The following is a 12,821-nucleotide window of genomic DNA, read 5'->3' on the forward strand; positions in this document are numbered from 1 at the left end:
GTCAAGCAACTTGCACAAGTTGTTTAGTGTCGGCAGTAATAGATGGAGACTGAAAGTGATTATTTTTAGCACTAGGAAGTTGAAACATGAAGAAAACCAGAAAGGGAAGAAGGGTAGAGTAGTTTTTGGCTGCTTTGAAAACCCTGAGTATAGGAGAAACAGGAGTGTGTGTGTGTATGTGCACAGTGTGCTTTTTGCTCAATTATTAAATGAATGAAACAACAGAAAGAAATCGAACCATTAACTTAAACTGTTGTCACATCCTTCCATAACAATCTGCTGAGTCGTATTTGTATGCTGGAACTTAAAAGACTTTAATATAAAATTCACTTCATGGCAAGTATTCATTTCATGGGTGACCAGTTCTGTGCCTTGCGGAACCCCAAAGACAAAAATGAGTCCCAGGCTCATTAAACGTGTATTAAAAGTCCTGGTATTTTTATGGATTAGCAAACATTAGCAAAGGCGCTTTATGTGTTTTTGATATAAAGGGAAAAGAGAGAAGGTCCTCTTTCAAAGCAAGAGTGATTAGGCACTAACAGATTCTGTGTCAGTGTTGAGGGTTTTTTGTGCTGTGCGTGTGCTGCTGGTGGAAGGTCGATGGCTCCTTTGTGCGTCTCACTGTCCGTTGTGTGTTTACCGTCTCCACAGATGAAAAGCAGCTCCACACAAAGAGTGAAGGATCTGATGTCAGCCCTGCCACGGATCAGCTAACAGAAGACAAACATGGTAGGAGGCTGAGATGCTTTTTCCGTGTGCTTTAGCAGTGATATTGGGCCCAAATCTGACAGATAAGGGCTTCTATTGACAGGACCGCACCGACTAGCAGCACACAATGTGAGGACATGCTGAGACGGCTGCTGTTGCTAGGTTCAGACATTTAAATGGTAGCAGATAAGGGTTTATTTGATCTTCCACGACACATTTTCAAGTACTTTGCTTATACTTGGAAGTTTATGGTGCAGTGCCACCTGTGAATGGCTTATGACAACACCGTCTTAATTTTTGTGTGTTATTGCATAACATATTGTGTTTTTGAAGAACCGAGCTTAACACCTTTTGAAGAGGAGGAGTTAATGAAGAAGTGGCAGGAAATTCTGGGCCCAAGTAATGAAGTTGTGGTAAGTTTACTGTTTAGATTCATAGCAGATATTGTAAAAAATAACAGTGACCTGGGTCATCAAACAAAAGGGTCTGAATCATTGACAGACTTCACATAAAGAGATGTGATTTACTGTTACCCTGACAGGTGGCTCAGGTGGAGAAGTTTACCGAGAACAGCGGTCTGGGCATCAGTCTAGAAGCCAACAGCGGACATCATTACATCCGATCTGTCCTTCCTGAGGGACCGGTCGGTCGCTGTGGCAAGCTGTTCAGTGGAGATGAGCTTCTTGAGGTATAATACTCGAAAATTACATTTGTTATTAGTATTTACAGAAGGTTGGTTGGTTGGTTCATGGAGCTCAGTTTTAGTGCAGTACATATTGTCATACAGCAACTCTGGAAGTACTTACATTGATTATAATGGTCTTTGTGGTGTTTCCTTTGTAGTTATAACACAGTGCCTGACAACTGCTGTATATGCCAATAAGGGATGTATGGGCTTCACTTATTAGGAATGATTCCTACCTAAAAATTCACCAACAGAGGATAAGCTTCTGATACAACTTCACCTAATTCAAGGATGCTTGGGGAAGAGGGTGAAGTCTGAGGAGGTTACGCTCCATATATTTCCCCAAATATAGTTCCCCCAAAGAAAGTAATAAAAATCACTCCACATAGAGCTGAAAGCTGGATTAATCAGTGGTGTATCAGCTGTTTAAGTATGTTTCCAAATGAGTTATTTGGAGTTATGGTAAATAAATTCCTGGTTTTACATTTGTTTTTGCTACTTTTAGGTCTTTGTTTTGTATTCATGGCTTGCCTTTTAGCTGTTCCGGTTTATTCTCACCACTCTCATTTCCATCTCTGGCAGGAGGCCGTTTCAGTACAAAGGTCTAAAAACCTCCTGTTTTCTGCAAGAGTGGCGCCAACCTGCAGATTAATGCTAATGTTGCTATGTTGCTCCCTTTCTGCTGGGCAACTGTTGCCACAATAACTTAAGTCAGTGGTTTGCAAACTGTGCAGCGTAGTAGGCTACTGGGAAAATATGGGGTGAATCAATGTTAAATGAATCTGATTTAGCTGGAGAAAATAAACAGGGATTTGCTACTGCAGCTGTGTTAAGCTTTTTTAAAATGAACTGGATTCTTTCGTATGGTTAATGATCCCTTCTCTCTTTTTGAGGAGGGTTGAGGTGCCAAAATAAGTTTGAGAACTGCAAACGTAGGTTGAAAAGGTGTCAGTACTGAGTTTACAACTTTTTCCACTTCCCACACATAAATAAAATAAATAAGTAAATAAATAAATATAAGAAGTGCTTCTTGGGATTACTAAAATTATTCTTTGGCATTTTGCCTTTTTTTTTTAGGAGGAATAGTAAGAAAATGTCCACAAAGATCTGCAGCAGAGATCCGTTTAGCTAAGGCTCAGCTGCTGAGAGGCACTTTATCCCACGTGACATGTACTGTAACCACTTGGTCCTGATTTTAAATTCATATTATGATTAGTTTTAAGTTTTAACCTTTCCTTTCTTAGGTCAATGGCATTTCCTTGATTGGTGAGAGCCACAAAGAAGTAGTGAGAATCTTGAAGGAGCTTCCGCTCCACGTGTACGTGACATGCTGCAGGCCGGCCCCCGACCTTCAGCCTGAGGTGGATGCTGAGCAGAGAGAATCAGAGGCTTTGTCCACAACATCGAAATTGAAGGTACCTGCACTCATGATGCTGCAGTCCGTTTAATACTTAATACTACGAAAAACATCCAAGTAAAAGGGTACAAACTTGCAGTCTGCACTTACAGGACACTTTATTAGGTACACCTAGCTAGTACTGGGTTGGACCTCCTTTTGCCTGCAGAGCTGCTTTATTTCTTCATGGCACAGATTCAACAAGGTTCTGATGCTCTGTTTGAACAGCACATCGTGTTGACCCTGTCCACATACCTAAATGCATTGAGTTTCTGCCATGTGATTGGCTGGTTAGATATCTGTGTTAACACTCAGATAATCAGTTGTCCGGTGTATATTACTAAGAAAGTACTGTTGCAGACGATGCATATGCAGGCCTCCTTTTGAAAGCATTACCACATCATAGAATATGTTTTCCTGCCTGTGCATATAAAGCAATTTGAGAATGATGCTCTTTAAGTCTTCCTTCTCTGTTCTAACCCATCAACCATTATTAGCTTGCTGTCAATTGCTCTATCGGGTTTCCACACTGCCATCCATGATGGATTAAGACTTAGTGATAAGCAGGGAAGGCTGAGTGTTTATTAAGACCAATTCTAGCAATACCTCAGCAGTAGCCAGCAACATTTGCTAGAGATATGAGACATCAAAAGCAGCTTTCCTTTGGGTAAGGGGGTTTTCATCTCTCTCGCCTTATCTGTGATAATGTACTAAGGCCCGAGCATCCCAAAGATATTTCCCTTTCATCTGCTGCCAGAAACCTGAGCCAGAAACAGAACTAGAGGGGAGCAGCCTATGGGTTGAGAGTCAAAGCGACGAAGGCATGGGGTTACATAGTGATTTTGGGTTTTTCCTTTCTGTGCAGAATCAAATAGACCTCAGCGGTGTAGTGGTTGCTGAACACCCAGAGGTGAATACAATAGCGGCGACACAGGGCAACGTGAGCGAGGAGGCGATAGGATCCCCTTTGGCTATGTGGGAGTTGGAGATCCAGAATATCGAGCTCGAAAAAGGAGAAGGGGGATTGGGATTCAGCATTTTGGATTACCAGGTGGGATTATGTTCTAGGGTTTAATGGAAATGTAACAAATATCAATATTCAGGTAACAGATCCTTTTTTAACATGTTTAGATGATGAGTTTTTTTCTTTAGTTTTTTAAACGTGTCTACATTGTGCGTATTTCTGTATTATAGGATATTTAAACGTGGCCATATTCACAATATGGGCTACTTTTATTAGATGGAAAAAGCTCGGTGGTGTGTGTGTGTCTGAGTGTGTATTCATATCTTTGTGGAGGCCAAAAATTGGAAGTTTATTTGTGGGGACCAGGATTATGGTCGCCTCAAGTTTGAAGGCATTTTTGAGACTCAAAATGTGGTTTCAGTGACAATATGTTAGGTTTAGGCTAAGGGTTAGGCATTCATTTTTCATGGTTAGGGTTGGGGTAAGGGGCTAGAGAAAGCATTATGTCAATTAGATGTCCCCACAAGAAATGAATACCCCACGTGTGTGTGTGGGAGTGGTTAAGAAAACGACCTGATTTCGATGTGATCTCCATATGAGGCTGTGATAATTTACTCATTGACTTGTGCTGGCTTAACATCACCACAGGACCCACTGGACCCGGCCAAAACGGTGATTGTGATTCGCTCTCTGGTTCCCAATGGTGTCGCAGAGAAGGATGGCAGGCTGTTGCCAGGAGACCGACTCATGTACGTTAACAGCAGCAACCTGGAGAACGCCAGCCTGGAGGATGCCGTCCAGGCCCTTAAGGGGGCCAAGCTCGGCAAGGTCCAGATCGGAGTCGCCAAACCACTGCCTGTAAGAATTGTTATTAGAAAGCATTTGCTTTTCCCCCCTCTACTTTAAATCGCTTTGAAAATCAAAGTTCAAATGTGTTTTGCGTGATTGTAGTATTAAGTGTACGTGTACCTGTCAGAGTTACTGAGATTTACTCTGTGCTTTTGTGAATTTTCTGCAGTATTTGTCAGGGATCTGTCCCTCTACGTATGCAGGGTTTTAAATCCAGCAGTCCATATATCACACAAGTTAGTCTCCAGTCATGACAGCTCAGCTTACAAGGGCTTGAATTTTTCATGCAGGAAACAGTGTGGAGGTAGGCTGCATGGTTTAGCATTCCACCCACTATTCTTTCAGGGGAGGTGACCAGCCTAAAATGCCCTGGACCCTTTGTTTTATATTATTATGTTATCGAATTCTCCAGTAGCACATCCCCTCTTGTACATTTAAACATACAAGGGCACCTGTCAAGATATTAGGTCCGTCCAACGGCATATTCATTGCTCCAGGCAGCTGTGCTCCTTGTACAGGATGTTTCTCTCCCTGCAAAAACAGCTTGCATTCTTTCAGCTGTAGAGCCGCAGTTCTCTTGTATTGAATCTGTTGTTGGATTACTCAGCGAGACCTCTGGGCTGCCAGGGTTAGCTGGATTACAGAGCTGCTGGAAGCCTCTGTGGAGTTATCCTGCTCTGCTGCAGGACGTGGAATGGACTTCTGAGAAGTATTTTGTTGTGTTGCCTCTCAAAATTGAGTCTTACTAGTGTAATCCTGCAATATGCCATCTTGGTTTTCATACATTTCTAGGGTGCACGCTACTCACAGTAAATTGCAAAAGTTCTTTTGCTTTCCATAGAATGCATGTAAAAAACATGAAATTCAGAACGTCGAGATGATTGAACTCTATAGTTAAATAACAGCATCCTCAAAAATGTAACATCGCTTTCCATCATCATTCCATGTTAATTTATTTGCTCTAGGTTTTGGTTAATGTAGTGTAATTCCATAAAGCCGGGGACACTGAAAGAATTTCTCCACTTTCTTAGGGAATATGTGGATATTCCCACTCTCCACACCCATATGGTGAGCAGGAAATAACTTCATCACCCACCATCCAATCATTTGACTTCAACAGTATTTTGGTTGAAGAAGGAGAGGAAGAAGGACTGACTGAGGGCATCCTTTACCGAGCAGAGCCTGCATTGGTTAGTTAGCTTCTGGGAAAACTGAAAAAAATCAATCAATCAATCACAGCTCATGAAAAGGGAAACACAACTTATACTTTTGCTTCCTTCTCGTAATTTTGAAGCGTACCATGCTTGTAATCATGCAACAGTTAGCTTATATGAATGGTATTCTAATAAATACACGCAGTCGATTGAGGGTTTTATTGTTAAGGCTTCATTAGCTGTAGCTACATCAATTCTGATTGACTTGCATTACATTCCTACAATAGCATGATTAGTGATTCTTCCTAAGTGTCCCAGCTATTTGTATTTTGATCCATTACGGCAGATTGATACCAGTGATGCAGACCTGCCTGATGAAAAGATGTTAGGTCATTCTTACTCCGGGATCGAGGACGACACTTTCCAAGCTTCCATGATCGCTCTCCATGGTAGCACCTGTAGCACAGACCTGGATTACCTACACTCATCCACACCTAAGGTAAGGACCTTTATTTATAAAATGTAACTGAAATGAGAAGCACAGCTTGATATTGTTTTCCTCATTTCATTAAATGTTACCGCACCATCTCGTGCCCTTTGTCACAATGAGCTTTACAGCATGTAGTCATTATTCTTTGGGGTTTTTTGCTATGGAGGGCCAAAATGTCATGAGACATGTTTTCTGTTCTTTGTTAGGGCAGTAACTACATTACTGAACTCGGTGTTATATCCACAGCCCCAAGAACTGAAACTCTCCAAATGGATATTAAATTATAAGGAAAATAACCCCGCAAAAAAAGAGTAAGGAGCAGACAAACTATTTTCCTAAGGGTATCTGTGTGTTTCCAGTTTTCCCAAAGGCCACAGCCGACCTTATTTGTAGGGCCTCGCTGCGTAATTTATCGTATAATAGGGCGGCCCAGAGGGACGAACGTGGGGCAGGACGACTCGTGGCAATTTATAGTACTGGGGGATTTCACAAAATACATTTCAGCTGTTTGTACCAAGCCCGACAGCTCAGCCTCAGCGTGATCATGTGCTCCAGAGGAAAGCAACAAGTCTCTTGATAAATTTACATCAGTGACCGTAAGAAATGCACCAGCTTTTCCGGACTGTGAGGCTGGATGTTTTTTTTAACCTTTCACTCCGTGCCTGTTTCCTGAACAACAATGTAAAGTTCACCACATTGTAACTCGCCTCAAGAATGTCTCTGCCTTTAAGTTAGTGAGTTCTCTGTTTACCTGACTATCAGCTTGTTCGTTTGGATGGGGAATGATTTGTAACTTTAATTAGAAAATTGGGACATTCTGCATTCATTTTCTTCAGCATATATCTTATCTCTTTGGCACGTGTTGGTTACAAGTAACGCGTTACTGTAATCTGATTACTTTTTTCAAGTAACGAGTAAAGTAAGGGATTACTATTGCAAAAACGGTAATTAGATTACAGTTACTTTCCCGTAGGAACGCTGCGTTACTAAAACCGTGATTTTTTGCGAGAATGTCTCACGACAGTGACGTAAGCGAGTGCGCCGTTAGTGACAACAGCTGTGTGCAGATCAACAGTGGATCACATATCGATTGTGGGAGAGAGTATGAGCGTGCAGCGTTTAAAGCGTGGAAGTACTGACCTTACTTTGAGTTTGATTCCACAAAAAGTGACAAAAACATTAGCGTCCATCGTGCGTGGGAAGAAAACTTCTTTTTACAGCGAAAAAAACCCCTAAACTTCCAAGCAAGCACCGAGTGGCAACGACGTAATGGGAAACTCAGAGAAACTCGCGGATTCTTCCACTGACCGCGGCACACCTGCACCAGTGTAAACCTCCGCCTACCTCAGTCCTGCTTTACAGGTGAAAATAGAGCAACAGGACCGCTGAGTCTTTGACTTTATTTATTTTCTGCTGTGTTTTACTTGCATCTATTTGAAAGAGTGAGTGTAAACACAAAAAATATTTTATTTTATGTGCTGGAATGTGCAGAAAATAGGTTTAAATGTTAAACTAATTTATTCAAGTCAGAGAATGTTGCATATAATTAAATTTTTGCTTGATGCATAAAGTTAAAAGATTAAAACTGATAAAACAAGTTAAAAAAAGAGACTTTTCCATTTGATTACATTTTGTATGATGGATTATGTAGAAAAAGTAGAATTGGGCTGAAAGATCTATCACTTTATCACCTCTTCAGGTTGTAAATCGTGTTTTAAAAAAGTAACTAAGTAATTAATTACTTTTGAAAATAAGTAATCAGTAAAGTAATGGGATTACTTTTTTGGGGAAGTGATCAGTAATTAGTTACTGATTACTTTTTTCAAGTAACTTGACCAACACTGTTAACGACATCAGGTGAACTAGAGGGGCAACAATGAGACAACCTCCACAACAGGAATGCTTTTGCATTTGATTAGGGTCAGTGTCACAAGAGCTAGCATGAGGCAATACCTGGACCCTACAGAGGTTGCACAGGTAGTTCAACTCATCCAGGGTGGCACATCAATATGTGCCACTGTCTCCCAGCACAGAGCATGGAGTAGATTTCAGGAGACAGGTAGTTTCTCTAGGAGAGAATTGATACCATTGATTGCTCCCCATGCTTGCCCGACCTAAATCAAAAGAACACCTCTGGGACATTATGTTTCTGCCCATCCAGCAGAAACATAATGGTTGCAGGTTGCATCTCAGGAGCTTGTCCAGGAGCTCAGTGATGCCCTGGTCCAGACCTGGAACCATCCATCGTCTCATTTGGAGCCATACAAGCACATGAGGGTCATACAAACGTCTGAGTACCATTTGGAGTTGGAGTGCAATGAAATTTCAGCCAAATGGACTCGCCTGCCGCATCATTATTTGACGTTGATTTTCAGAGTCTCTTTGATTTCTTCCCTCTGTAGTTGATCATTTTCATTTCCATCAAACGAGGTGGAATCCTTTCATCCCTAACACATTATCCAGTCCAAATCAGTGTAGCTATCCAGCAGGTTTCCCCACATAGATCTCATGTGTTTTCAAAGTGTTCCTGTGCATTTTTTGAGCAGTATATTTATAAATTTGAAACAGTTTGGTCCTGTCTATTCTGACTGAGGTGTGTATATAGTGATTCTTACTGAACTATTAGTTTGTAGTACTGCTTTGCATGCCAAAAAATTACTTATTTAATATTTTGTACATCCATGAGGGGGTTCTGACCTCAAGCTTTGAAACAACTGGTGTAATAAATGACCCCTAATAATAACAACAGTTTAATCCCTAACTTTGGAAGCTGCCTTTAGTAAAACCATCTCACTTTCCTCCATTTGTCAAAGCCCAGTTCAGTGCTGTCTTATTTCAAATTACACTTCATATTTCCTGTTTTAAGTACATGTTTAAGTCTCATGTTTTATATATTTGCACATTTGCATTTTTTTTAACTTCTGTTCAGACTCCCAGAAGGATTTTTTGCTGAGAACCATTACTATTCAGCCTGGTTCTAATAAAGTCTTAAACGCTGTTATAATAAAACTGCATAATGCACTCGGCTCTCAAGATCTTCAGTAATTTATGCCACTTTCTACTGGCCTCCGATGGCTTTTCTGTGGCTCATTACAAGGAGGGCACGGCAGCGATGGAGGGAGATGAATTGTCCCTGTTGGGCAGTTGTCTAACTAACAGAGTGGGAATGTTCACTCAATCTGCTCTACTTTGTTTTACTCCAGCTTACAGCACGACTGAACTTGCTGGAGGAGCATCCCTGCTTTGCAGACAATAGTCAAGTCTTCTCTCCGGAGGAGTCGGCCTCTTACGCTCCTCCGAGTCTGACCAGCCACATCCCGGCTTTTAATGCTATTCTGAGCAGCTCCGACCAGTACCTGGGACAGCTCCCGAGCAAAGAAGACCCAGAGGACGGCACAAATTCATACAGCCCGTTTGCTGAAATTGGGAGCAGATCGAATGTGCTGGAGGAACCTGTGGAGAGCCTTAACTATCAGAAGGAGCCTGCTATCTCTTTCGGAGAGATTGTAGACATAAGAGTTTTGATGAAGGTAAGAATTTAACAAGTCTAAATTTTTGCTCGCGATAAGATCAGGAGATAAGATTAAAATGGATATTCTATGCTGTGCACATGTGACAAGGTGCGTTATAACAGCGAGGAAATAATCCTCCATCATTTCTCTTTTAAAGTCTCTCCACTCAGAGGCTGCCTTCAAACGCGAGATAAAAAAGGTTCTAAGCTGATTTGTTTAAAATGATTTTCACAGTCAAATCGCTGCCTTTTTCTCCAGAGACCCTGCTTTGTTTTGGAATCCGGCCTTATTAATATATTTATTTACTGTCATGACTAAGTGTGCTGAATTATCACCTTAAAGGACGAGGAGGCTGGTGCGAAAGAATCTGCAGAAGACGGAGACAAAGCAACGTTGACCTCAGGGAGCAATTTTGAAAGGACTATCACAGTCGTCAAGGGCAACTCCAGCCTGGGTTTGTGCTCATTTCTTTACAATCGTTAATTTGTTCTTTTTATTTGTTTTCTTCTCATTTTCCACAGAAGTGTTAATGAGGTTTCAGGATTGAAAGGTGCATTTGGCCTTTACTTTTATCTCCTGTTTTCTAAATCCAGTTTTATGGAAAAATGATAGAAGCAATTTTTGACTGTTTTCCACTCAGAAAGTCTAATCCCATCGCCATACTCATTATTTGCATTTCAAAACCTGCCCAAGGGGCTGCTACTGGCTCCAAGAATATTAAGTATGAACTTCTAAAACAAATAGGTGTTATGAAGTTACAGTTTAAAATCTTCAATTCCTCAGTGAAAATCGTCTCTTATTTTGCTCGTTTGTGCTCTTTCAAGGTTTTTATTGGGTGGAGAATATTCGGCATATTTTGCTCTCAATTTGCAGCTTACTTAGACCGAATTCATTCTTAAATAGAGCACACTAATCGTATTTTTAAACAGTTTGTAAATGAACTCTCACACATCAAGCTGTTGCAAAAGGGAGTTTAAAATGTAGTCGAAGGCTTTAGCCGGAGTGTCTCCCATCTGGATAAAAAGAATGATGGACAGTATGTGCAGATGAAGACGAGCCTTCAGAGATATTATGTCACACTCCATTGAGACAGATGTGAAAATTAAATTTATCAACATGTTGACAGTTTCTAGAATGAATGGATTTTCTTGTAGAAGAGAATCAAAAATATAGTCTAACTGTGTTCCTGAGGTAACTAAATGTTGGGATATTTTCTCTCACTGATGTTTTACAGAGCCAAGAGTAGGCACAGTATAAAAACACAAAGTGTAAAAATGGCTCAGAGTGTGCCAAGAAAATATCCCCACACCATTAAACCACAAAAAAGGCCGATACAAGGCAACATGCATCCATGCTTTCGTGTTCTTTATACTAAACTGTGACCCTACCATCCGAATGAGACTCCTTGGTGAGCTGGCGTGAACTGTAGCCTCCGTTTCCTTTTGTTAGCTAACAGGAGTGGCAGCTAATGGTGTGGTCTTCTGCCTCAAGGTCCGATGTGCTGTTGGTCTTGGTTATGATGAGTGGTAGTTTGAGTTACTGTTGCCTTTAGCTCAAAGCCATCTGGCCATTCTCCTCTGACCTCTGACATCAACAAGGCGTTTTCTTTGGATATTTTCCCTTGTTAAAGCTAGTTGTGTGGGAAAATCCCAGCAGATCAACAGTTTCTGAAATACTCAAGTCACTTAAATCAAACAGTTGCTCATCTTCTTCAAAGGGATGACAGTGAGCGCCTTGAAAGACGGTTTGGGGATGTTGATCCGCAGCATAATCCACGGAGGATCCATTAGCCGGGATGGACGTCTCGGAGTTGGCGATCTCATCCTGGCTATCAACGGAGAGCCCACTGCCAACCTGACCAACGCCCAGGCCCGCGCCATGCTCAGGAGGCACTCTCTCATTGGGCCAGATATGGGGTAAAGGCTATAATCTATATACACGTTTATGCGAAACAATAGCATGCATTATGATTTCAATGAGACCATTATTGTGGCCAAAAATAACAGATTGCGGTTTGCAGTAATTCATTTGACTTAAATGTGAAGCTTATGCCTGTATCATTTTAAATTCAAGCGGTTAGTTTTCATTTAGCCCATATGCACATAATTAGTAATGTCTGGCATTACCGAGTGCATGAAATGATTATTAGCTCCTCTCAGCTATTTCTATGTAAGCCGCGTGGTAGAGTCCGTTTAAATGAGCCTATAAATGCAGAATACAGCAGGCTCAGTAGTTACTGACAGATTATTTTTTTAAAGAAATGAGCACTACTAAAGTTACACTGTTGGCCTGAAACCCTGCCCTGTGAAGGACTTGCCTTACAGGTAAATCGAATGTTGTATTTGACAAGTTCTGCTTGCTGAACTAAACTTGGCAGTTTGTTAGCTTCGGTGCATAAAAAAGCCAACTCTTCACATTCTAGATCTGCTTGTGCACCCGAGGACGATCTGTGCCCATTTTATGTGTGAGTATGACTAACTTCCATGCTGGTGGTCTTTCTGCAACAACAACAACAACAACAACAAACTCTCTTTCTTTCCATCTGCTGCCGACCTTCATGACAGTCTATTAGAGTTTTATCCAGACAGTTACTTACAGCAGAGTGCCAAAGCAACAGCGAAATATGACTATAGCTGCTAAAGATGCTGTTTTTAATGTCCGTCAGATACACCGAGTAGCATTTAAATAATAATACTGTGAAGCTGCGCACCAGCTTTAACAAATGTTTTAATTTTTATTCCTGTGACAACAGATCTGGATAAATCTTGATTGACTACCACTTTTTTTTTAGCACCTAACCTGCTGTACGTCTTCTTCTTGCTTCCATTGTGACTAACATGTTTAAACACCATAACGCACTGTTTTTCCTGTTTTCCCCTCCACTCATCATTCCTTTATAAGCTCTGCCACGTCTCTCACCGCCTGTTGTGATGTTCTTAATGAACTGACTCATCCGTTTCATTATTTCATTCATTTTCCTCTGTCTGCATGCCATGTATTTTTTTAAAAAAACACACACACAAATCAAAATCAACCCATCTGCTGAAGATCTGTTAGCTTCAC

The 12,821-nt window shown here is 41.1% G+C and overlaps 1 protein-coding gene across 10 annotated transcripts in view; it reads left to right on the plus strand.

Annotated features, from left to right (window-relative positions):
- mpdz (multiple PDZ domain crumbs cell polarity complex component) overlaps positions 1–12,821 on the plus strand; it is a 48,581-nt gene that overhangs the window by 14,422 nt on the left and 21,338 nt on the right. For 7 of the 10 annotated variants that reach the window (XM_012919949.5, XM_012919950.5, XM_012919952.5 and 4 more), the window contains exons 12-23: positions 652–729; positions 1,042–1,121; positions 1,250–1,396; positions 2,638–2,808; positions 3,655–3,840; positions 4,402–4,611; positions 5,634–5,792; positions 6,103–6,255; positions 9,450–9,776; positions 10,101–10,212; positions 11,476–11,674; positions 12,181–12,222. In XM_012919949.5, coding sequence (XP_012775403.3) covers positions 652–729; positions 1,042–1,121; positions 1,250–1,396; positions 2,638–2,808; positions 3,655–3,840; positions 4,402–4,611; positions 5,634–5,792; positions 6,103–6,255; positions 9,450–9,776; positions 10,101–10,212; positions 11,476–11,674; positions 12,181–12,222 — 1,864 coding nt within the window. The remainder of the gene's footprint in view (positions 1–651; positions 730–1,041; positions 1,122–1,249; positions 1,397–2,637; positions 2,809–3,654; positions 3,841–4,401; positions 4,612–5,633; positions 5,793–6,102; positions 6,256–9,449; positions 9,777–10,100; positions 10,213–11,475; positions 11,675–12,180; positions 12,223–12,821) is intronic. The other 3 variants (XM_012919951.5, XM_012919955.5, XM_076881842.1) reach the window with 3 other exon arrangements.

The sequence above is a fragment of the Maylandia zebra genome, linkage group LG3 (genome assembly GCF_041146795.1).
Source record: "Maylandia zebra isolate NMK-2024a linkage group LG3, Mzebra_GT3a, whole genome shotgun sequence".
NCBI classification, from domain to species: Eukaryota; Metazoa; Chordata; class Actinopteri; order Cichliformes; family Cichlidae; genus Maylandia; species Maylandia zebra.